The sequence below is a fragment of the Desmodus rotundus genome, chromosome 7, assembly GCF_022682495.2.
Source record: "Desmodus rotundus isolate HL8 chromosome 7, HLdesRot8A.1, whole genome shotgun sequence".
Classification (NCBI taxonomy): domain Eukaryota; kingdom Metazoa; phylum Chordata; class Mammalia; order Chiroptera; family Phyllostomidae; genus Desmodus; species Desmodus rotundus.
Window position 1 is genome coordinate 19,412,111 of NC_071393.1, and position 23,783 is coordinate 19,435,893.

General features: G+C 52.0%; 1 protein-coding gene across 2 annotated transcripts; it reads left to right on the forward strand.

Moving 5' to 3' along the window:
* Positions 1-3,929: 3,929 nt before the first annotated feature.
* YPEL1 (yippee like 1) lies at positions 3,930-23,702 on the forward strand. 2 transcript variants are annotated; one of them, XM_053928238.1, is made up of 5 exons: positions 3,930-4,148; positions 17,562-17,844; positions 19,601-19,644; positions 20,176-20,284; positions 21,575-23,702. In XM_053928238.1, the coding sequence occupies exons 2-5, from the start codon at positions 17,638-17,640 to the stop codon at positions 21,662-21,664; spliced, it is 450 nt and encodes a 149-aa protein (XP_053784213.1). In that variant the 5' UTR covers positions 3,930-4,148; positions 17,562-17,637; the 3' UTR covers positions 21,665-23,702. The 2 variants fall into 2 exon arrangements, with proteins under 2 accessions (XP_053784213.1, XP_053784214.1); XM_053928239.1 differs by having other exon boundaries at positions 3,950-4,148; positions 17,588-17,844.
* Positions 23,703-23,783: the final 81 nt, after the last annotated feature.

Consider the following 23,783-nt stretch of genomic DNA (forward strand, 5'->3'; position numbering starts at 1 on the left):
GTCTTGGAGCTCATTGAATCTTCGGTCCTGCAGGACTCACTCATTCAGCCAATTTTCTAAGTGGTGGGGACACAGCTGAGAGCAAACCAAGCCTGGGCCATCAGGAGACTCGCATCCTGGTGAAGGGACCCAGATGATACACCAAACAAATGAAAATGCAGACTCTGGGATGGGGAAGGGTGTAAGGAGAAAAAGAAAAGCTGGTTGGGGGCAGAGAGTGAGAGATGGGTGAGGGCTGCTGGTCCCTGGAGCCCAGAGCAGGTGGCTTCTGTGCGGGGGACACATTCAAGGGACAATCCTGAAGCAAGAGGGGCCTTCCAGGGGAGGGGACAGCAAGTACAGGGTTGCTGAGGAGGAGCAGCCAGGTGTCTGGAGAGAGGTAAGCAAGGGGACTGCATAGGACAGATTTCAGCCCATCCTCAGGAGTCTGGCCTTGCCCTCTGCTCTGGGAGGCAGTCTGTAAGCCCTGATAGGAATGAATGAATGCCCGGGGGCTGTGTCCTCTCGGATGGTCTAACTGTGGTTTCAAGTGGGAACACCCACCACGGGATTTGGGGTGGGTGTTTTGGGTCACATGTACCGTGGGATCCGGGAGCACTCAATCAATGGATCCATCCTGCCTGTGTGAAGGAGCCCCAGTAAAAGCTCTGAACCCCCAGGCTCTGCGAGCTCCCCTGCTTGGCTGGACTCTGTGCGTGTCGTCACTCCTCGAAGCCAGGAGAGGCGGCTGTTGGTGACTCCATGGGGCGAGGACACCCGGAGGCTCCGTGTTTGGAAGTTCCCTAGACCTTTTAGTGTTTGTGTTTCCCAGTGGCTGATTCTAACCCGTATCCTCTCTCTCTCTCGTAAACTACAACGGTGAGTGTAACTGCTTTCCATGGTTCTTCTAGGAAATTACGCAGCTGAAGAGCTATCGTGGGGAGCCTCAAACCTGCAGTTGGCGTCAGAAGCGAGGGGGTCCCCTAGACGCTGACTGACTGCGTGCAGGGACAGGAGTAGGAAGTGAGAGGTGGAGGAGCGAGATGCTGCTTGGACCGTCCAGTGAGGCTTGGCTGAGGCCAGACGTGAGGTTTGGCACTAGATCACAGGTCAAGTGGTTGGGAGCAAAACCTGAGAATGGAGGAGCCTGGCTTCACTGCCCCTGAGTGATCTTGCTCAGAACAGTTGTAGGAAGCAGGGTGGCAGTGACGGGGATGTGGAAATGACAGCTGCCTCCTTCCAATGGAACAACCTGGTAAAGGGGATTGAGGAAGCCAGAGGAAGAGGGTATGGTGGCTGAGCTGGCCCTTCAGCATGCACGGGGCGGACCGAGTGGACTAGTGCTACTTGCGAGGTCTTGGAGAGGACATAGGTGACCTACTCGCGGTGGGGCGGTTGCTGCAGGAAGGTCAGTGGTGGGAGCAGGAGGTGTAGGATCATCTCCCAGGAACGTGGGAGCCTGAATGGACCCGAAAGGCAGAGCGGGTATAGGGTTGCCAGGCGGACTGCACTGCCCTACAAACTAGTCTCCGTGAGGAAAGCATTGCTCCAGCCACGCAGTCTCCTTTCTCTAGGACGGGTCTGCGGGGCAAGTGTGTGGTGTGAGAAAGGGCTAAGGGAGGAGGCGAGCACATAAGGGAAGAGGGCAGCCAGCAGGTGGGTGGACGGGACAGGGCACTGTGGCCCCTAATGTAGGTGGCTGTGACCACACCACTGACGGGAGGGGTCCAGAGAGCATGGCAGTGTCCTAGGGTGAGCCACCCAAAATTGAGGTGGGAGGGTGGTAATGACGGGATGGGTGGCAGACCAGGCCGTGGCTGTGGCCCACGGGTGCCTTGTGAAATCACAGAGTCGTTAACAAACATGGAAAAGTATAGAAAGTGTTAGGGCACTGCACAGAATAAGTACGTAGTAAATGGTGAAACTTTGCCTCACGTGTGTGTGTACTGGGTCATAATGAGGCATCTGTACTTTTACTATTTTTACTGTGGTGAAACAATAACAAAACTTGCCATTTAAGCCATTTTTAAGTGTGTGATTCAGTGGCATTAGGTACTCACATTGCTGTGCAGCCGTCCCCACCGTCCCCAAAGTTACCGTTATCCCAAACAGAAACTTCATATCCATGAAACGTCTCACTGTGGTCACAGTTAACAACGTTCAAAAGGCCCTGGCGAGTGGTCAGCATGGGGGTTGTATTCGGGCCATGCGGAGGACAAGGTCCTTGCGGGAGAGGGGCCAGCGAGCTGATGGTCAGGGTGCCGGGAGGATGACCTACAACTCACACACACACACTGCAGTCGCTCAGATTCTAACAGAAAGCTGCGCCTCCAAGAATGAAGCTGGGAACTGTTGCAAAGAACAATAGTGAGTCCGGTGCCAATTTTCAAAGAACAAAGGGGTCTGCATACATAGAGCAGAAATCATCGAAGTGCCCAACCACCATACATAGTTAAATATGTAGGTAGGTATCTGTTAAGTTTAATATTGTGCAGCCACTAAAAACATTTGTAAGAAGCTGCAATAATAGCCGTGCCGGTGGCTGGGTTGGTTGGAGCGACATCCCGTAAAAAGAGGTTGCTGGTTCGATCGCCAGTCAGAACCCATGCCTGGGTCGCAGGTTCCATTGCCAGCCTGGGTGCTTATGAAAAGGCAACCAATAGATGTTTCTCTCCTTCTCTGTCTCCCTTCCTCTCTAAAAGCAATGGGCGTGTCCTCCAGTGAGCATTAAAAAAGCTGCAATAACAAAAATGCCCCACCAAAAAGCAGAATACAAAATTATATAAATTGTGGATCATACCAGAAGTACAATTTGTTTTCAACAAAGCAGTGGTTGAGAAAAGATACTTGCAATAGCAAAAACAACAAAAGTGTAATGTTTAAGAAATTTAAGAAATTGAAAAATCCCTGAAAGGCTTAACAGTTAAGGAAGAGAGGCTAACACATCTGAAAAAGGCATCTTAAAATCATCCTGAGTTCCCACTTTGCAACCAGGTTCGTGGGAGCAGAGAGCTGGAGACAGAGCTAGGAGAATGGCCAAGCTCCCACAGATATTTAAGAGGCAACAGCCAGCTGCTTTCTAAGTAGTAAGTCGGGTGACACCCGAAGACGCGGAGACCTGTACAGTGCATTGCACGAAAGAGACGAGACCTGAAGAATGCTAACCTATAGAAACATTACATACAATGTAACCTCAACTTTATGGGTTTTAAAAATTATGTAATTAAAAAAAAAAACAATCTATAGAGAAAGGCTATGGAACCAACAAAATGATGACAGGAGACGAGTGGGGCACAAAGTGTGGCCAACGAAAGGGGGCGGGCTGCCTGGGGGGGGCCGGGCGCGCCATCGGCCCGATTTGGGGCTTCCAGAGCGGAGCCGGTGGCCAGGGGCAGATCCAGAGGTTCTCGGAACGGCTTGGAGAGCTCAGGGAGGGTGGGCGGAGTGGGTGAGCGCACAAGACCCGGTACTCTGCGGGCAGGGTCAAGGAGGGTCTGGCCAGGTAAACCCGCACGCCCCACCTCCGCCACAGGACTGTGAGCCCAGCATATCCACGGCCAATCCACGTGTGCGGAGAGAGTAGGTGCCCCGCGGCCTTCTCGGGGCGCTGGTTCCCCTCAAGAGAATCGTGCGTGGAAAGTGACCAGCCCGGACCAACCCGCGCCTGCGCGCGGCCCTCTGCACCGAGCACGGCCCCAACCCCGCGCGGCCCCGCCCCTGCGCCCCTCGGCCCGCACTGGCTGGCTCCGAGGCCGCGCTCAGAGGGCCGGCCAATGGAAGCGCGGCGCGGCCCCGCGGCACGTGCGCCCCTGCCCAGCCGGGCCGAGTGCGTGCCGGCCGAGCTCCCGGGCGCGGAGCGCGCAGGGCGGGGGCGCGCGGGCGAGGCGGGGCGCGGGCGGGGCGCGGGCGGGGCGCGGGCAGTGCTGGATGCTGATTGGCCGGCACTGCGTTCCGAGGCCGTTAACGGCGGCGCGGCGGGGCCGCGGCTCCAAAACAAAGGGCTGGCGGCCCGCGGGGCGGCGGCGGGAGGATGCCTCGCGCCCTGCGGAGGCGACAACGGCCGCAGCGCGTCCCGGGTCGCGCCCGGGCCGCTTGAGAACCGAGCCCGCGCTGACCGAGGCCCGGGACGGATGGGCGCTGCGGGCCGGGGCGCGGACCGCCGAGCGGCCGTGAGTACGGGCGGGCCTGGACACTGTTGCGCGGGCGGCTACTTTGTCGCGACCCAAGGAGCCTGCGGCTGCGGGCGGGGTCCGGAGGCACCTGTTGGGCGTCCAAGCGGGCGGGCGGGGCGCGAGCGGGCCGCACCTGTCGATGTTTTCCTTCTGATTTGCTTCTTTGATTTGTTGGTATTTGGTTCCCTCCGTTTGGAGCAGACCAGAAAGCCTAACATTTGTCCCCCCCCTTCCCTCCCTCCTCCTCCCACCCACGCCATGAAAAAAATGTACAGAGGGAATGAACTACATAATATAGGGTTTTCCCTCTTTAAAAAAAATAACTCGCCTTGGGGGAGGGAAATTAGGCCAAAAAAGGTCTCCTAGGAATAATTAAGAAAAGGGGGAAACGTTTTCAAGTTGCCCACGTGAAGATCGTGACTCAAATGAATTGCCCTCCGCCCTCCGTGTTAGTTCCCCACTTGTGGCAACTGGCTCAATTAAAGCAGAGCTTGCAAATGCCTTCGCTTTGGAAACCTGCTGAGCAGGGTCCCCCTCCCCCAGCCTTGCCTGTGATTGGCATATTTGATGTCCAAATTGTGTGCTGGGCTTTAGGATAGAAAGAATGCTGAATTCTGTTTTAGGTAGATAGCGGCCTTGGATGATACCAATTTCCCCACCCCCAAGCCTTTTCTGTTCTGTTGCATTTCTTCCTTCTCTTTGTATCCAACACATACACACCTTAACCTGTCCATTTCTTTGCCAAGAATGTTATTTTTTCCCACCAACCAGAGTCCCTCACTCTCCTCAATTACCCAAGCCTCAAGACAAGGCTTGCCTCCTCTGGGAAACCCTTTCAGGTGCTTCCCATGAGCAAGCCGCCCCTCTCCCGTCACCTGCGCACCCTTCCGCCTCTGCTCAGTTCTAGTGGAGGAGAGTGCCCTGTGCCAGGAGCTCTGCTCCACCCCACTGTTGTGCGGTTTCACAGTCCCGCGCTGGTCTCCCTACCCCGGCTGTGGGCTATTGAGTGGCAGCAGTGGCACATGTGAAGAGGGCTGAAGCGAGGCCCTCCTAGGCCTTCCTGTGCCCTCCCCTCGCAGTTCGCAGGGTCAGGGTGCGAGTGTGTTCTGCTGGTGGGAACCCTCAGAGCCAGGACCAGGGCAAACTCAAGTCTTAAAACAACCACGCAGCACAGGGTCTGGCCTGTTTGGGACACTTAAAAAAATGACTGGTCTTAAATACTAATCTGAGCAACAGTCTTTCTGCTTTTTAAATGAAGCCCTTATTTTGGAATAATTGTAAGTTTACATACAAATTGCAGAACATAGTACAGGCCATCCCAATATGCCCTATGCTCAGTATTACCTTTCTCTTTGTTCCCACCCTACATTGCCATGGTTCACGTGCCAGAATTAGCAGCTGACACGGGTACATTCCTTTAAGTGAGTTCTAGACACACAGTCTTGCTGTTTTGAAGCACTAAAATGTATAAAGCTCTTGTATGTGGAGAACATTCAGTGTCTGTCTGTGGTTCCACCAGTCCTCACTGAGTTCCACTCGGACCCTGGGACAAGGGACAGGGGCGGGAGTACAGAGGGCAAGGGACTAGAATGTCGTTGTCACGCATGTTCCTCCCCAGAGGACTGATGAAAGGAGCGTAGTCGGGAACATGAAGCAGCGATAGAAGTCTGCCTGCTTTGAAGCCGTTCTCTGACACTTTGCATTGCTCATTCGTTTGGCTTTGAATTTTTAGAAAAGGAGTTCGATCTGTTCATCAGCAAAACCTCCAGGGAGTGGGGATTTTGACAAGAGATCTCAGCAGAGGTTGGAGAAAGTAACAAACAGCCAAGTCACTGGAGGCCAAGGGTTGTGGGAAGGGCAGTGTGAGTTAATTTCTGGAGAGAAGTCAAGAGGATGAGATGGACTTGGCCAGCGGGGTGGCACTGTGACAGAGTCAGGGTGCTGCAGAAAACCTGTGCTGCTGAGAGCAGAGTAGAAGTCCTGCAGCCAGCCGGCCCCGCGCCCCGGAAAGGGACCCCTACTCTGGCGCCTGCCGAGCCGAGGAGCCAGGACCGGGGTGCCCCGTGGGTCTTGTGAGGTGTTGAGACGAGCTTGCTAACTCGGCCGTACTACAGCGACATGTCCTCTTGTATGGTCCCCTGGACCACCGTGTACACTGCACATTACCCCCCGTTTTACAGATAAGGTGACAGCGTGGCCACCAAGTCCATGGCAGTTTGAGTGGAGCCTTCTTTCACCCTTGTCCCCACCCCCCACCCTGGGCAGCCTGTCTCTTGCCAGACCTCACCTGCTGGCTCCTCATGCAGCCACCTGTCTTCCCAGCCCCAGCATACTCCCCGCCCCCACTTCCTCGAGCACACTGGCCCCCTTTTCCATTCCTCTTTGCGTTTTGGGTTTTTTCCCTTCCCTTGCACAACACAGGACTTTGAATGTTTGCTTATGTTTTATTTAGCATGTGACCAATAGTTTAAGATGACCAACTTCTTTCCTCTTGCTTCAATTCAGTCTTCTAAGTCTAGTCCCCCCGTCTCACCTGGAGAGAAGGGCGGCTTTGGGGGTGCATTGTAGTTCTGTGTCTTTCCCGCTGTTAGCAAGGGAGCAAGCAACCTTTGCTAGAATGTCTCAAGGCCATGATGAGAAACTTTGTTACTAGTGGGAGAATTAAAGAAGAACGTGTTGACCTTTCTTCCGAAAGAAAGGATCAGTGAAAATGCATTAATCAGTAGTCTCGCGGGAGATGAGGAAACAGGACCTGACCACTAGTGGGAGGAGAGCTGGGGACAGAGGTGCCCCAGCCACCAGGTGATGCAGGAACCCAGAGCCCAGAGAGGCAGGGCGGTGGGGTGCATAGAGAGCTGAGGGCGCTTTGTCTGAGGATAGCCATGCAGGGGGAGGACTGTCTTCTCTCCCCTCCCATTGGCTCAGGGGTCCGCAGAGGCTGCAGGTTCTGAAATGTGGAGAAAAGCTTTTCTTCCTCTAACTGGCGTAGGAAGGGATTTTGTGGGTGTGAGGGGATCTGGTACTGCCAACGGCCCACAGTACCCTGCCGCCACCCTCTGATGTAAGTAAACCCTTCCAGGCCTTTCCATGCCCGTGTGAGTGTGAATTGTCAGTACATACACTTGGTATCAAAATCAAAAGTTACCAAGAAGGCAAACACACTGCTTTTAGTCACCTTCCCTGTCCTTCCTGTCCCCAGCCTGAGGTCACACTGCTTCATGTGTATGGAAGTGTTTGTCCAGTCTCTGGGTTAGACTTGAGGAGCTTTCTACTCTTTTGTTAGTATAGGCAACGTTGTAACAACCAGTATGCAGTTACCTTGCTGTGCAAGTGAGTCGGCAGCTAAGTGCCTGGCGTGGACCCTGGTCCGCGAGCCCTGATGGGTCTTAGCATATGACTGCATCGCAGCCTGCTCTCCGCAGTGGTGGTACCGACTTTCTCAGAATCTTGCCAACCTGCTAGATTGTAAGGCAGGTATCGGTGTGCCTTGAACTTGCGTAGATGAGTATAATAGTAAAGTTCACGCCTGTCTATCTGTCTACAGGCACTGTGGTCCAGAGTGCAGACCCCCTGACTTCGAATCCAGCCCAATGTTACTGTGTAACACTGGCAGATTGGTGAGCCTCTCTGGGCCTCAGTTTCCCTGTCTGCAGAGTGGGACTGATAAGAGCACGCATCTCTTAAGGCTGCTCTTAATTCATTTGATTTTCATAGTCAGCTGCTTCAAATGCTGGCTTTGGCCGTGCGGCCCTGGGAGAGTCTGCGTGTCCGTGACCATGACGTCTGAGACGTCCCTGCGCACGCTGCCGGCCTGGGGTCCTGCTTTCTCTGTGAACTCCGCTGGACACAGCAGGCCATGTGAGCGCGTACCTACCGCGTCGTTTTGAGCTGTGTTTCTTCCCAAGCTCCCCTGGAGCTCTGTTCACCAGCACCCCGTGACAGGGGGAGCCCAGTTCGCTCCCACACTGACAAGCCCGCTGCTTGGCTGCCTGGCGCCTCCTTCCTCTCCATGGCGAGGTGGAGGCCTGGGACTGGGGCTCACCTGCCAGGTAGTGGGAAGGCTGGGAGGAAAAGCAAATGGTGTGGGGAGCAGAGAGCAAGGGGAGTCTAGGATCTGGGGGGGGGGGGGGAGTGAGGACCCAGCAGGGTGCTGTAGAGAGAGGGAGGGGCCTCGGCCCTTGGACGGCCTCCTTCTGCTCTGTGAGTGTCAGAAGTCTTCAAGGCGCGTTTCCCCCGCTTCTGTCTTTAGAAGCGCGGTAATGGTGCCATATGGATGAAGGCCTGGTTCGCGCGCTCCTAAAATAAGTGTGCGTGCCTATTTCAGGAGAGAATCTTCTGGAATCCAGGGTACTGTTTTTGCTCTAAAAATTACCTCACACTCATCTCTTTTAGGGGGATGGTAGCTGCACCTCCCCCCGCCCCCGCCTGGAGACCTAACGTCCAGTAGAGGACGTGGTTCGCTTGATACATTTGCTTTTTAGTCACTCAAAGGCGGTTCCAAACCAAGCCTGACCACTGCTCTGCTGGACCCCCTTCGAGGTGGGACCAGGGTGGGGATGACAAAACAGCCCACACGGCCTTGGGAGGGCTGACCATGAACGCAGAGAATGGACCGGGCTCCTAGGCATGACAGAGCCGTGAGCAGGGCCACCCTGAGGGAAGGAGCCGTCCGGACCACTGGTGGCTCCTCAGGTAGAAGATGCCGGGGGGGGGGGGGGGGGGGGGGCGGGGGGCGCTGTCCATTGGAGGCCTCAGTAAACTGGCAGGCATACGTGGCATTGAGAAATTGAAAATAAATCCTTGGCAAGTTGCCACTTTTAAAGATGTTGTCCCATTCAAAGTTTAAAGAATGAACCCTGGTTGCCCTGGCTGGTATACTTCGGTGGATTGAGTGTGGGCCTGTGAACCAAAGGGTCTCCGGTTTGATTTCCAGTCAGGGCACATTCCTGGGTTGCAGGCCAAGTCCCCAGTAGGGGGCACTAGAGAGACACCCACACATTGATGTTTCTCTCCCTCTTTCTCCCTCCCCCTTTCTAAAAAGGAATAAACAAAATCTTTTTGAAATAAAAAGTGAGGCGTGCCCCCCATTCTAATTATGAATACAAATGATGACCCCTTGTGTAAAAGCCATGACCAAAACATGGGGCACTTTCCACAGGTTTCCACTCAGGTCGCAGGGAGCAGCGCTTTCGCCGCTGAAGGGGACCGAGACCTCTGAAGACCTGAACAACCAGCCTTCGTATAATCCAGGATGCCTCTCGGCTGCTTACAGGATGCCTTAGTTTAGAAGGCAGTTCAGAGAAAGGAGAGAAGGGATAAAACAGAAGTTACTAATTTAAGGCTCCTTTCAATTAAAGAAAAAAAGGTTGGGTGAAGATACTAAAACAGACTCGACTTGAGTTCAGTGCGAAGTGAAGTCAGAACAAGTTTACTCCTTCCTTATCGGTCATTACTGACCAGTGGAGCGTGTGGGATGGGAGGGAGGGGAGTGGAGACGAGACGAAGCTGGGGAAGGGCAAGGGCTTGGGCATCGCCAGCTGGGCTGAGGCACGTGGTGTCCGAGTTGACACTTTTGTGACCTCCCTGGGGCATGTCAGTGAGCTTATCGAAGATGGGAGGGAGGCCAGGGTTCAAATTCATAAAGGGCCCAGCAGGCTGGAACAACAGGTAAAGTCTGATTAAATGTTTTAGGGGTCAAGCTTTGTTAGAGAGGGTAAGGGTCTCGGTGGGGGCAGTTCTGAATGTTACTACTAAACGTTACTCTTGCTAAGTGTTAAAATGTAGCACAGTATTTTAATGTAGCAGAGTATTTTGCAGACCAGCCGTAAGACAGGATCAGCTTGACAGGAACCCAGCAGATTAATGTAGCAACTGCAACTAAGAAATCAATGTGTAGTTAACCAAATAGGTTACAGAAGCAATGGCTAGGCCTCCCTTGGGGACACAGCTTGGGATATGAATTCTGTGCCCTTTACTTGCTCTGAGTAAATGAAACTACATTGCGACAACCAGGTCTCCTTCTTGACAGAGCACCCCAAGCAATGAACCCCTTGAATTTGGTAACAAGTTGTCCTTGATTCCAAAGAACCCCAAGGGAAAAATTGCGGATGGACACATGATTTAATGGTAGCTAATGGGGAAGGAGGTGTGTTTTGGGAACCAGTAACTGCGATTACCCAATGCAGTCAGGCTTGCTGAGAAATACCCTGACGCTTGTAAAGACCCCGGACTGGGGAAGGAGAGGGGCTTCGTTGGAGAGGGCGGATGTGTGGCTGTGGGCACACGGGCGTGTGCGGACGCTGCAGGCTGGCTGCTGGTTCTCTCTGTTGGGAAGTGTGATAAGGGCTATAAATTTCTGTTTACGGGGTGAAGTGGGAGCCGACTTTTTCTCCTCCTAGACAGTGTTTGTTTAAACCGCTCGTTCCCAGCGGGCCACAGTGTCACTTTTGCTATAGCTGGTGTCCATCTGTGATGGGCGTAGGTCTGTTTGCGGGCCGCTTTCATGTCACACGGGCCTGTTTTTGTCCTGAGCCAGTGTCACACTCTGCATGACTGGTGGAGAGTGACAGGACCGGCTCTCCGGCAAACTCTGGAAGAGAACACGCTCCCATCTGGCTCCTCTCCAGTTTGGGCCTTTGACACGGTGGGGTTCGGGACTCGCTACCTCAGAATGTGGGGCCTGAGACGGAAGATCTTAGGCCGACAGAGTGTGAGAACACAGCAGAAGCCGACGGTCAGTGTGACCTCTCCGCCTGGCTCTTACATCCTCAAACAGTCCGTCAACCTCTCCTGTGGGGGTGCCCCCCTGTGCCAGGAGGGGCAAAGACGTTCTTATCACCAGGGACAGGGAATCTGGGGCCAAGAAGTCGGTGTACGCAAATCCAGTTAAGCTAACCTTTATTTTTCTAGTTATTTCTTCGCCATGGACTAGCCCAACCCCAGTCCCAACCCCTCTTCCCGGTCAGTTCTTCACAAATGTGTGGATTCTTTGTCTAAAACGTGTAAAAGGTTCCTGCTCCGGTTACTTCTGTAGGGCTTCATTCTTTTGCGAAAGCCCCTGTGGTGTAAGTTCAGTGAAATGTGTATGCTTTCCTCCTGTCCCCCTGTCTCTGTTGGTTTAACTTTCACACCCAGCCAGGGACCCTTAGAGGGTCAAGGAAGACTTTTTCCTTCCCTACAGACACTTACAGGGTAAGTTTTAGAACCAAGTGACTGTCTGTCTCTCTGCCTCTCTTTTCCTTTCTTGGAGTCCCTGGTTCACACACACCAACACACCTTCCTGGATTTTGATTTGAATTACATTTAACTTAAAAATTACTTTGGTCCTGGCTGGTGTCCCTCAGTGGATTCAGTGCCAGCCTGCCAAGCGAAGGGTCGCTGGTTTGATTCACAGGGCACATGCCTGGGTTGTGGGCCAGGTCCCCAGTAGGGGGCATGCAAGAGGCAACCACACACTGATGTTTCTCTCCCTCTCTTTCTCCCTCCCCCTCTCTCTACAAATAAATAAATAAAATCCTTATTTAAGAAAAGAAAGAAAGTTATAGTGAACTTTATTCTTGTACTGCTGTGATTGAGGTTGGTAGCAGGTTAACCTTCATTTTCTAGAAGAGTTTGTGGCAGGTCAGGGTTACTCGGTAGAATTATCCGTGATGTCCTCTAGGCCTTTCAGGGTGTTTTTATTTCTGTGTGCGTGTGCTGGGGGAGGGGCGGTTTTAGCGGTGATTCCTCTTCTTTTAGTTAATAGGATTATTCTTGAGTCCATTTTGAAAAGTTGTATTTTTTCTAAAGATTTGTCTTTGTGGTTTCCATTTTATTTTTTTTTTAAAGATTTTATTCATTTATTTTTAGACAGAGGAAGGGAAGGAGAAAGGGAGAGGGAGGGAAATATCAATGTGTGGTTGCCTCTTGCACGCCCCCTACTGGGAATTTGGCCCGCAACTTAGGCATGTGCCCTGACTGGGAATTGAACCGGTGATGCTTTGCTTCGTAGCCTGTGCTCAGTTCACTGAGCCACACCAGCCAGGGCTCCATTTTATTTTTTAATTATATTTTATTAATTTTGCTATTTGTCCTAATTTTCCCCCCTTTGCCTCCCTCCACCCAGCTCCACCCAGCACCTCCCACTCCCTCAGGCAATCCCCACACCCTTGTTCATGTCCATGGGTCATGCATATAAGTTCTTTGGCTTCTCCCTTTCCTATACTGTATTTTACATCCCCACCGCTATTCTGTAACTACCAATTCGTACTTCCTGATCCCCTCACCTCTCACCCATTCGCCCCCACCCCCCTCCCATTGCATTTCCTTCAACCTTTGGCATTTTAATGACAATGTGGCCTGGGGTGGGCCTCTTTGTGTCCATATTGCTGGGGACTCTCTGTGCGTCCTGGACTTGCATGTCTACTTCCTTCACCAGATTAGGGAAGTTTCTTTCATTTTTTTCAAACAGACTTCCAGTATTTTGCTGTTTCTCCACTCCTTCCGGCCCCGTGAAGCAGATGTGGGATTGATCACATTCTCCCACAGGCAGCTCACCCTGTCCTCGTTGTTTTTGGGGGGTTCTCTTTTCTTGTTGTTCTGATTGGTTATGTTTTGCTTCCTTATGTTCCAAATCATTGATTTGATTCTTGGCTTCATCCACTCTACTATTGTTTCCCTGTAAATTGTTCTTTGTTTCAATGAGTGTATCCTTCGTTTCTGACTGGGTCTTGTTTGTGCTGCTGAGGTCCTCCCTGAGTTCCTTGAGCTTCTTGAAGCCAGTGATTTGAACTCTGCATCTGATGGATTGCTTATCTCCATTTCGTTCAGCTCTATTTCTGGAGTTTTGATCTGTCTTTTCATTTGGGCCATGTTTCTCTTTCTTCTTGTTTTGGCAGCCTCCCTGTGTTTGCTTCTGGGTATTAGGTAGAGCTGCTTTGACTCTGTGTCTTGGTAGTATGGACTAATTCTAATAGGTGTCCTATAGGGTCCAGTGGCACAGTGTCCCCTATCACCCACGCTGGGTACTCGAGGTGTGCCGTTTGTGTGGGCTGAGTACACCCTCCTCTTGTAGTTGAGCCTTGGTTGCTGTTGCCAGATGAATGGGAGGGACTTACCCAGGCCAGTCAGCTGCAAGGACTGGCTGTAACCACTGACCACCAGCCTCCACCCTCTGTGGAGAGTCAGCTGTGCGGGGGCAGGATGGTGGCGCTCCTACATGGTCTGTAGCTGTCCACTGGTGCTCTGGCCCTGGGGTTTCCCAGGCCTCGCAGGCCAAGGTCAGACCCAACCTGTATTTTGCCCGGGGCCACCCTGCCTGAGCAATCTGAGATGGCTGCTGCTTATGCTGGGCTTGGAGATTCCCAGGCAAAGCCAAGCTGTAAATCTAGGCTGGCTGCTGCTTGTTTGATAAGATTTAGGTAGTTGTTCAGGAGGGGCCAAGTCCAGCCATTCATATGGAAAAGCAGCTTGGGTGGGCCAGTAAATTGGGTGGGGCGGAGTCTCTGGGGATCTCCCAGGCAGGTCAAAATAGTATTAGCCAAGCTGTGGGTGAAGGGTTTAGAAAAGAGACAGTAGCCTCTGCTCACCTTGATGCCAGACACTTCAGTTTCTCCCAGGTGCTGGAGCCCAGAGCGAGTGAGTCTGAGTAGGTGAGTCAGTGTGCGGGTTCTTCAAGGGGAAATGCTTGTGACTCCAGCAGTTTCTTCCTCCGACTCAATCCCTGCTGGTTTTTGCAGCCAGAAGTTGTGGGGATTTATCTTCCTGGCACTGGAACGCTGGGCTGAGGGGCTTGGTGTGGGTCTGGGACTCCTCACTCCTGAGATGTCCCCCCGAATTTGTATCCACCACACGTGGATGTGGGACCAGCCTGTTCCACATCTGTGCCCCTCCTACCAGTTTGGATGGATGTGGTTTCTTTAATTTCGTAGTTATCAGACTTCCATTCACCCCAATTTTTGGTTCTGAGTGATGGTGGTTCTCTATTTTAGTTGTAATTTTGCTGTGGTTGCCAAGAGGCGACCATGTCTGCCTGCGCTGCCATCATGACGGAAGTCCGTGGTTTCCATTTTAATTATATTGACTTAAATTGATCCTATTATCAATTGATCCTGTTATCAATTGACCCTATAATTGATCCTATTATCCATGAATCTTATCCAAAAGTGTGACATCCCATTTCCATTTCTATTTGATCTCTCCCCATCTCTCCCTGATAAGTCTCACCAGAGGTTTGTCAATTTTACTTGGTTTTTGCAAGGACTTTGGCTCTGTTACCTCCCTAGTGTGTTCAAGTTTTGTTCTTTGTTTTTTAAGATTTTTAAAATTTATATTTAGAGAGAGGAGAAGGGAGGGAGAGAAACACCAGTGTGGGAGAGAGACGATGGCCAGTCGCCTCTCACGTGCTCCTAGCTGGAGACCTGGCCGAATCCCAGGCACGTGCCCTGACTGGGGATTGAACCAGTGAACTTCCAGTTCACAGGCGGGCACTGAATCCACTGAGCCACCAGCTAGGGCTCTTTCTCTCTCTAAAATTAATGTATTCTCCGGTGAGGATTTTTTTTAAAGATGTGTGTTGAGCTCCTTAATTTCATCTCTTACTGTCTAATACACACCCTGTAAGGTCATACATTTCCTTTTGAGTAGCAGGAAGTAATTATTTTATTGTCCAACATAACTTCTGATTTCCATTATTCTTAGACCCATGGGTATGTAAAAAGTACATTTCTTAATTTCTGAACACGAGTATTTTTCTAGTTCTATTTCATTACTGATTTCTACCGTGATTGTATTGTGGTCAGAGAATATACTGTGAGTTCGGTCCTTGGGGACCTGCGGAGACTTACTGTGGGGTCGGGTTTGTACGTGCGAGTGTGCTTTGAACAAGTGTGGGTTTTGCTGTTCAGTCTTCCTCGGGGCCTTCAGGTGCCGTTTCTCCGGCGCTGTGCAGGCTCTGCAGACCTGCGCTCATCTGTTTGTCTGCTCTGTCAGCTACTGAAAAGATACAGTGAAATGTAAATGTATTTCATAGTGTGTGTTTACATAGCATGTCCTATATACATACATACACATTAACATGTGCTGTATACTTGTGTATACTGAGTGTGTATGCTATAAATACACGCTAAGTACATGAAACATACTTTAGTATACTTTGTATACTATAGTAATTCTGTTCCGATTACTGAGTTACGTATTTCTTTTGGTAGTTTTTTTTTGTTTTGTTTTTTGTTTTTTTTGGGGTTTTTTTGCAGTTCGATTTCAGTAGTTTATTTGGGAGACAGAACAGTGCAAGAGGCTGGTAGTTCTGCCGATTTTTGAATTCTGTATTTTGAGGCTGTCACTATATGCACTTGCTGTCTATCTCCTGCTGTTTTCACTATGAAGTAACCCATCTCCCTGTCTAGTAAAGCTTTATTATCTGCATGTGACAGGGTGGGGCAAAAGTGGGTTTACAGTTGTTCGTATAGAAAATAGTACACTAAATAATACAAGAATAAACTGCTTTATGTACTCACGACTGTAACCCTGCTTTGCCCCACCCCGTGGATCTTTCCTCTGCTTTGCCTGCTCCAGCTTCTTTATTGTGAATCACACAGACACGAGAAATACTCTTGGAAAATGGACTGCCAGCAAACAACTGCAGACCATGCCTGTGCGGGGCGCCACCCCGCGTCCTGGCCTTGGCAACCCTTTCACAAAGGTCTTCGTGTTTAGGATGTGTCTCCTGTAAGTAGCATCTAGAGGAGTTTTGTTCTCTGCTCAGTCTGGAACCTTGAACTCTAACATTTAGTCCATGTACATTTCACATAAGCAGCGCTCCATTCGGTGTAAGTCCTCCTGCCTCCGTGCTTCCTGTTTCTGTCCTACTTCTTTCCCTCTCCTTTCTTGCCTCCCTTGCAGGGGTGTCCAGCCCTTGGCCCACAGGCCATGAACGCGGCCCAACACAAAATTGTAAATTTACTTAAAACATTTTTTTTTTTCTCATCAGTTTTCGGTAGTGTTTGTGTATTGAATGTGTGGCCCAAGACAACACTCCTACCCTCTCGCCCGCCCCCTAGTGGGGACCCAGCCCGCAACCCAGGCATGTGCCCTGGCTGGGAATCAAACTGGCAACCTGACCCCTTGGTTCCCAGGCCGGTGCTCAATCCACTGAGCCAAACCAGCCAGGGCTAATTGTATCTTTTTAAAGCTCTACAGGTTCTGTTTACTACCCATGTATGTACCATTTTCTTTGTTCACTATTCCTTTTAGAGTCTGAAGTTTGGACTTTATCTAGTGGTGTTTTTCTTCTGTCCGAAGCACATCCTTGAGCTTCTTTGGTGATATTTTTCTGAGGTCACACTTTCTAGTTGCCTGAAGATATCATTTCCCAAATCCTCAAAAGATATTTTCTCTGGATATGGAGTTCTGGGATAGCAGTTACTATCTTTCAGAACCTTAAAGGTTCCTTCACTGCTGCCTCTTGTTTTCCTTGGGAAGTTTTTCTGTTGAAAGGTAATTTTTCCTTCCCTTCTGGATACTTATAAGGCTTTTTTTTTCCTTTTTCTTTGGTTTTCTGCAGTTTTAAGTGGCCGGGTGTGACTTTATTTTTATTTTTTCTACTTGTAATTACTGGACGTCTGAGGCCTGTGGATTGGTGTCTGTCTTTGATTGTGGAAAATCCTCACACTTGTATCGCCTCTGCCCCATTTTCTCCGCACTTCTTGTTCTGTGAATCTGCGCGTGTCTGTACTTTGGGTGCCATCCAGGAAGTCACTGCCAAGTCCAGTGTCATAAATTTTTGTTATGTTTTATTCTAAAAGTTTTGCACTTTTAGCTCTTACATCTAGGTCTGTGGTCCAGTCTGAGTTGTTTTGGTTTATGGCGTGGGTAGGGGTCCACCTCTGTCCATTTGCACGTGGACATCCCGCGGTCCCGGCGGCGTTCGAGGAGCGTCCTTCCCCCACCAAGTGGCCCCAGACACCCTTCTCAAAAATCATTTGACCGTATCCAAGGGTTTATCTCTGTACTGCTACACAATTTCTTGAAGATTAATTAATAGTGGGTCCATCATTTGTATTCATACATGTCATGGTGCTTTGAGTCGTTAATTACGTGACTTGGGACAAGTGGAATCTCGTGCTGCCGTCGACCCCACTGAGATGGGGTGGCCGCTGTTTTCCGAAGCCACACACCGTGTCAGGCATATTTGATCAGATGTTTTTCTCAAGTTATTTGAATGTAAAAGTAGTTCATCTGCCACGTTCAACTGCGCTTAGGATGGTTAAACAGTGGTTAAGTGTTTTTTTGTGTGCAGTTAATGTGAAAGGACTGGCTCTTTCACCAGAGTCCCACCTGGCCGCCATCCCTCACCTGCATGCATCCTAGACACGCCTTCTCGGTGTGTTTCCTTCTCTCCGTGACTCACTGTTCGTCTTGACTTATCGACAGGTTGTGACGCTTTTCTCTCGCCCCAGCTGTGTGGACGGCGCCACACGCCCTCGGAGCGGCGACGGCTCTTGCGTGCATGCTCCAGTGCTGCTTCTGGCAGAGAGCCCAGCACAGCCGCGGTTCTTCCGGTGCCAGCCCTGAGCTGAGCGACGCGTGCCCGGCGGAGATGGTGAAGATGACAAAATCCAAAACCTTCCAAGCTTATCTGCCAGACTGTCACCGAACGTACAGCTGTGTCCACTGCAGAGCCCACCTGGCCAATCACGACGAGCTGATCTCCAAGGCAAGTGGTTTGTGCTTAGAAATGGATGAGATTCCTTAACAATGATCATCGTCCCTGGTTAGCAGGTGGAGGAGACAGGTAGTGAAGCATCACATGGCCGCCTGGGTTTGCTGTGTCCTGAAAGTCCAGAGCCTCCTGGGCAGCGCTGATGAAAGTTCTGTGCGTGATTACGTGTGGCTACACCGCGCGGTCGTGATCTTTCTGGGGTGGCTGGGTTTGGCAGGCCGGGGCGATGGGATGCCCACGGTCCCGAGGAGCAAGCCGAGTAGGTTATCTGCCCGAGCAGAAAAGGTCATGTGAAACCAGACCCACAGAAGGAACAGAGGTGGTCTAGAAAATGTGGGGAAATAGTGTAAGGAGAAGGGAATTAAGACTTTTTTACAACTTAGAATGGTTAAGAAAAGAGGCTAGAGAATGGGATCTTTCAGGAAGATGCCCAGGAGGGAAGCGCTGGGCCCTCTTTGCTGCCTGGTAGGTGTGACGAGAATAGCCCTTTCCTTTCTTACTGGGAAGAACTCTTTATTAGCAGGATGTAATGCTTAGAATCACCCTCTTGTGGGCTTTTTTTTTTTTTTTTTTTTTAAGATTTTATTCATTTATTTTTAGAGAGAGGAAAAGGGAGGGAGAAAGAAAGGAAAACATTGATGTGTAAGAGACACATTGATCAGTTTCCTCGCGCCTGCCCCCAACTGGGGACCTGGCCCGCAACCCAGGCATGTGCCCCGACTGGGCATCGAACCAGCGACCCTTCGGTTCTTAGGCCAGCGCTCAATCCACTGAGCCACACAAGCCAGGGCCATTTTCACTTTAGATAAACGGCTCACGACTTGTCATTTTGCAGCTAGCGTTCTTCACCGAACATCACGTTACGCCTGTCTTTCCACACGCACTCACAGCGATCTGTCCCTGTGTCCCTTTCAGTGTCCGCATGAGTCCCGAGGGGAAATGGCTCCACTTGTCTGCTCGCTTCTTGGCGGGTCTGTCATGTTTTCCGTGATTACAGACACTAACGGCCACTTGTCACATTTCCTTGGGTGTGCACGCCGGTTTGTTCTTTACACTCGGTTCTTAGACGTGGGGTTGCTGGGCCGTTCAGCGTGTACCTTGCACAGGTTGTTGGTATTGTCAGCCTGAGCTCCCCTCGCCCTTCCTCGTGGCCTTCTGAATTTGGGCTACGCGACAGGCAGAGAAACCAAGCCAGTGTTCTTGATCTGGTTTGCGTTTCACTGGTGACTTTGCAGTCGTCTGTTCCAGCTGGTCCCTGGAGCCCGGCGCCAGCACCCCCCACCGGTGTCCCCTTGTGCCCAGGAGGTGAGGGTTGTGGGAGCTCAGGCTGGGAGTGACCCGATTGTGTCAGGGCCCCTAATACCCCATTCTGCCTCCTAAGTCTGTATCTTAGAATATATAAACACGCTACGAGCTAACTCTTAGCTTTATAACACTTTCCTGGGGCGAGCTGTCCTTTGCTGCAGGGAAGGGGCCACCTTGGGCTGTGACTTTGTTTTTATTTCAATGGAAAAGCAGGAAAACATCCCCTTGCTCCTAACATCTGACAGTCAGGGGCATCCTGTGCTGGCGGAGCGGGTGAGAACGCCTGGGCGTCCTCTCTGAGGCCCTGGGCGCCACCCCTCGCGCTCCGCCAGGTGCCCGCGTGACCCGAGACTCGGCTTCTCCACTTCCATTCCAAACTGCCAAACTCACGCCACTTTTTGCCCTCTCACAGCAAACCTTCTGAAACTTTTTTTCTTCTTTGCAGTCCTTTCAGGGAAGTCAGGGGCGCGCCTACCTCTTCAATTCTGTGTGAGTACCGCTGCCGCACAGCCTCGCAGACGCCGTGGTCGCTCTTAGGCCATATCTGTCGCTCCGTCCATGTGACTCCTCAAAGCTGGGATAGATAAGTCATGTTCACCGTGGTCTGAAATTACCCAGCGTCTCTCACGTGATCTTAAAAGAATTCCCCCCTATGGTCTTGAGAGTTTGGGGAAGCATGAGGCTCGTAACCGAGGAATTGGCCCCGCACACGCGCCATGGTCTGTTTGCCATTTGTGGTCAGTTTTGCTTTTTGCTGCCGCAGAACTGTGGTCACCACCCCAGAGCCGTTCCCGGGGTTCTCATGGGAAAATAAAAAGTCGTTCCTTCTCGTAAGAGGTGGTGGTGGGCAGGCCCTGGGGGAGGCAGGGAGTTAAGAAGAAACAATGCCACGTTTCTGGTGACCATTTGCCTCAAGAAGTTACCACCCAGGATGGGAGCCAGGCGGGGGTGGACGTGCACTGCCAGCCCGGGGACCCCCAGGGGACGGGGTCTCCAGCACCTGCTTCCTCTCCCCCGCAGGGTGAACGTGGGCTGCGGTCCCGCAGAGGAGAGAGTCCTCCTCACTGGCCTGCATGCCGTGGCGGACATCTACTGCGAGAACTGCAAGACCACACTCGGGTGGAAATACGTGAGTGCCGCCTCGTTTGGACACCTCAGAGACACGCAGACTTACCCTAACAGATAAAACGTTTACACAGGAAAACAAAACCCGCAGAGGCGTGTGCCCGCCCCCGGAAGTGCGACCCTGTCGGTCAGGGGGTTCGTGCTTTGAGAGAATTCCCTTCGAGCCTGTTAAAGATGTCTGGGCGTACAGACCCCATGCTGTCTGGTGTCCCACGAGACACGCGGAGGGTGGCTGTTCACTGGCGGACACTCACTGGCTGGTGGGGGTTACAGCAACCCCTCTGCCCTACTTGGCGCCTTGTATACCTAGAATCCCCTCTGCCCACTGCTCTTATTTTCAGCCCCTTCTTTCTCCCGGCACCCGAGCTGCACAGCGCCCACTTGCCGCATCTCCAGCCAAACTCTGTCGGCTTCTCTCCGCCCCTCCGCTCCGCCTGAGCTTCCTGAAGGCACAGGCGGCGCCTTCCCCACAGAGGCCTGGCCTGTCTCTGTTCTCTAAGGGTTTGGCTTTGGCAAATCTCTCCTCTTCCCTCCCTGTTCTCTCTGATCTCAGCTTGTTTTGACCTCTTTTCTGTTGACAACTCCCAAACTTGTCCTCCTGCCCCAGCCCGTGCCCCGGCCATCTCATGTGCGCTCCCACCCCGACTTGGCAGTCCCGTCTGGTGTGGCGTCGGCCTTCCTGGTGGTTGCCTTCTGCAGCCGTTCTGGTTTTCTTTGTCAGGGCCACTCGCTCTCCCTCCTCGAATTCTTGATCGTTGCTGGTGTCCCATGTCCCCATCAGATGTAAGGGGACACAGTCCCCAGCACGGAGACAGCCTTAGTGAGGTCTGCTTGCTTCCCCAGGCCTTTGCTGGCCTGGCCCACTTCCATACCACCCCTGAATGCTGCCCGACGAAGGGCCTCCCCTCCCCGCAGCATCTTTGAACTGTGCCTGGGGCTCTCGGTGAAGTCCCCGCCATTTTCCTTTATCTGCAGTCCCGAGGAGGAGCAAGATGCTCCTCGTCCTACCTCCCAAGTTGCCCTGCGCATGGTCAGTGCTCAGTAACAAATTTGAAATCGTATTTCCCTGTAAGTTTAACCATAACTTGACAACAGGTGCACGGTAGGCCTGCACCGCCCTCAGTGGGCTTGTCACCCCCGACAGACCCCTCCTGGCCACGAGCCTGGTGTGGGGAACATCTGGGGAAACATGTACATACAGGCTCATTTTCTTTGCTCAGAGTGCAATACAGTTGAAAAATGAAACCGTTTGTCCTGAAACCTTCTCTGTCTCTCCTTTTTTTTTTACCCCAAGGAGCATGCGTTTGAGAGCAGTCAGAAATACAAGGAGGGAAAATTTATCATCGAGCTGGCCCATATGATCAAAGACAACGGCTGGGAGTGAAGTGAAGACTTCCTGTTTCCTTCCGGACACCACGTTGTGAAAGAGACCGTATCGTAATGAGAACGTAAGAGCATCCTGGATGACAATATTTTCTTGAACCTTGCTGGCCAGCCTCTCCTGGCTGTCCGCATGGGTAAGGCTCCATCCGGTCTGCATCCTCTTCATGTACATGGTCGTTTCGGAAATGTTTCTAATGTCTCAAGTTCTAGAAAAAGAATTAACCAACTGATGGCTTAGCTGTCTAGTTAATACCTTGTCTGACCTATGCCTTTAAGGTAGAGCTAGGCTGTGCTCTCCCACGCGGGAAACCAAACCAGACCTCTGCGGACCACAGGGGCAGGGTCTCCTCAGAGAGCAGGGTCACGACCCCTGTCGTTCAGAGGGAAGGTTTTTTAGCCCACCGTTTTCCAAATTTGCAAGATTACAGGTTGGTTACTTTGCTTGTGAAGGAGCTGTTAAGTCATCGCATTCGTTTCAGAGTTTCCCAGAGGCAGTCAACTGATGTATTGTACGCACCAAGAGCGCTTTTGTTCTTCAGCCTTGTTCAGAGACAGAGGGCTCCACTGATAACGTTTCAGAGCAGTTATAAAGAGGGAGAAGTGTCTGATGGAACATCTTGTTTATTTAAGCCAGTCGCTTTCTCATCTAGAAAGCAAGCGCACTAGTCGCTAGCAAAGACTGTCCCAGGGGCACAGTCCTGGACACAGGGCTCCCGAGGTGGGGTTCACATGTGAGTCAGGCCCGGGGTGGCCGGTCCATGGAGTAATAATAGTTCAACACACTGGACTGAGTGAATTGGATTTCCCTTCTACTCTGATGTACTTGAAGAAAACTAATTATTTTTGCATAGGAAAGAGGCCAGAACTAACAGGATAAACTTTCAAACTTGAGATTTGGTAGGTCGTTTTAATGTTTTCAGAAAAGGTTAAAGTTGCAAGACAGGTGTAAACTTTATGAACGAGGTGTTGGTTCGCTTGCCGGGTCACCCTGCTTGTCTGGTTCTGTCCTGTGGGTGACACAGAGGGACCTGGGCTGTCTCCTAAGCCCTGACTTGCCGCTGTCTGTGGTGAGACCCTGCACAGCCATGCTTCTGCAGGGAACGGGCACTATGCAGGGGTTTGGTCCAATTTGCAGAAAATGGGGGCCAGAAAACATTCCCAAATAAGTTTTGGTTTTTTACTGTTTGAACCCGAAAAGGGCCCAGGGGAGGCAGGGAGAGAGGAGAGCAGTGTGCCCCGATGTTTCTCAGCCTGTAAGACGGCTCCGAACCTGCCCTCAGATGAGGTTAGTCCAGGGGCAGCAAGCCTGCGCCCCTTCCCCGCCTACAGCCCCCCTGAGCCCCGAGCCATGGCCCGCACGGGCTCTGGGCTCCCTGCCCGGTTCTGGTTCAGCTGCTCACCTGGAGCTTCCCTTTCGGCACCACCTCTGCCTGAGTCTCAACGCCGTGCAACACGGGAAATGCTGCGGCCCTGGGCGCGGGGACCTCCGGGCGAGTCGGCGCACGGAGGAGCCTCTGATGCACATCTTCGGCTGTGAAGGAAGATCTTTGTACAGCTGTGGGGGTCTCTGCACTAGCTGGCGCTCCCGCTGGCTGCTGCTTCCCCAAACTGCTGTCCCCAAAGATCTGGGCTGTCCTGGCGCTTCCCATGAGGCCTCCAGGGCATGGTCCCTCCCATCGCGGCCCTGATCCGAAACCCGAAGATGCCTCCCTGCTGCACTGGCACGGGAAACGCCCCACACCTGCGGCTGGGTCCTCGGTGAAACGCGGAGGAAGCCTTCCTTGAGGAGTGAGTACTAACTGTTGAAAACTTGGCCTACACTGACGTTCCCCTGCTTGGTCTGGTCCCTCTCCGAGCCTGCGTGCTGCCCCTGGAGCCACCTCGGACCAGGGAAGCAGGGCAGGGGCTGACACCCCACCGCGGGCCCGAGGGCGCTGCTCCTGAGCGCTTCTCCACGAGGTCTTCACTCAGACTGAAGACTCTTTCTGAAGTTCTTCCGATCGGTTTTGTACATACTAAACTTGTATCTGAAGCTTTTATATGTTCTGGGCGAATTTCCTGCCCCTTCCATTTGCACACTTTGGTTTTTGTACCGTGTCTCGTGATGGCACCGAGCCCTT

Bases quoted from the DNA above. Each gene is read 5' to 3' on its own strand.
- YPEL1 (XM_053928238.1), top strand. From the start codon at position 17,638: ATGCTCCAGTGCTGCTTCTGGCAGAGAGCCCAGCACAGCCGCGGTTCT. The intron at 17,845-19,600 runs GCAAGTGGTTTG...TCTTCTTTGCAG, and splicing joins ACGACGAGCTGATCTCCAAG to TCCTTTCAGGGAAGTCAGGG. The intron at 20,285-21,574 runs GTGAGTGCCGCC...TTTTACCCCAAG, and splicing joins CCACACTCGGGTGGAAATAC to GAGCATGCGTTTGAGAGCAG.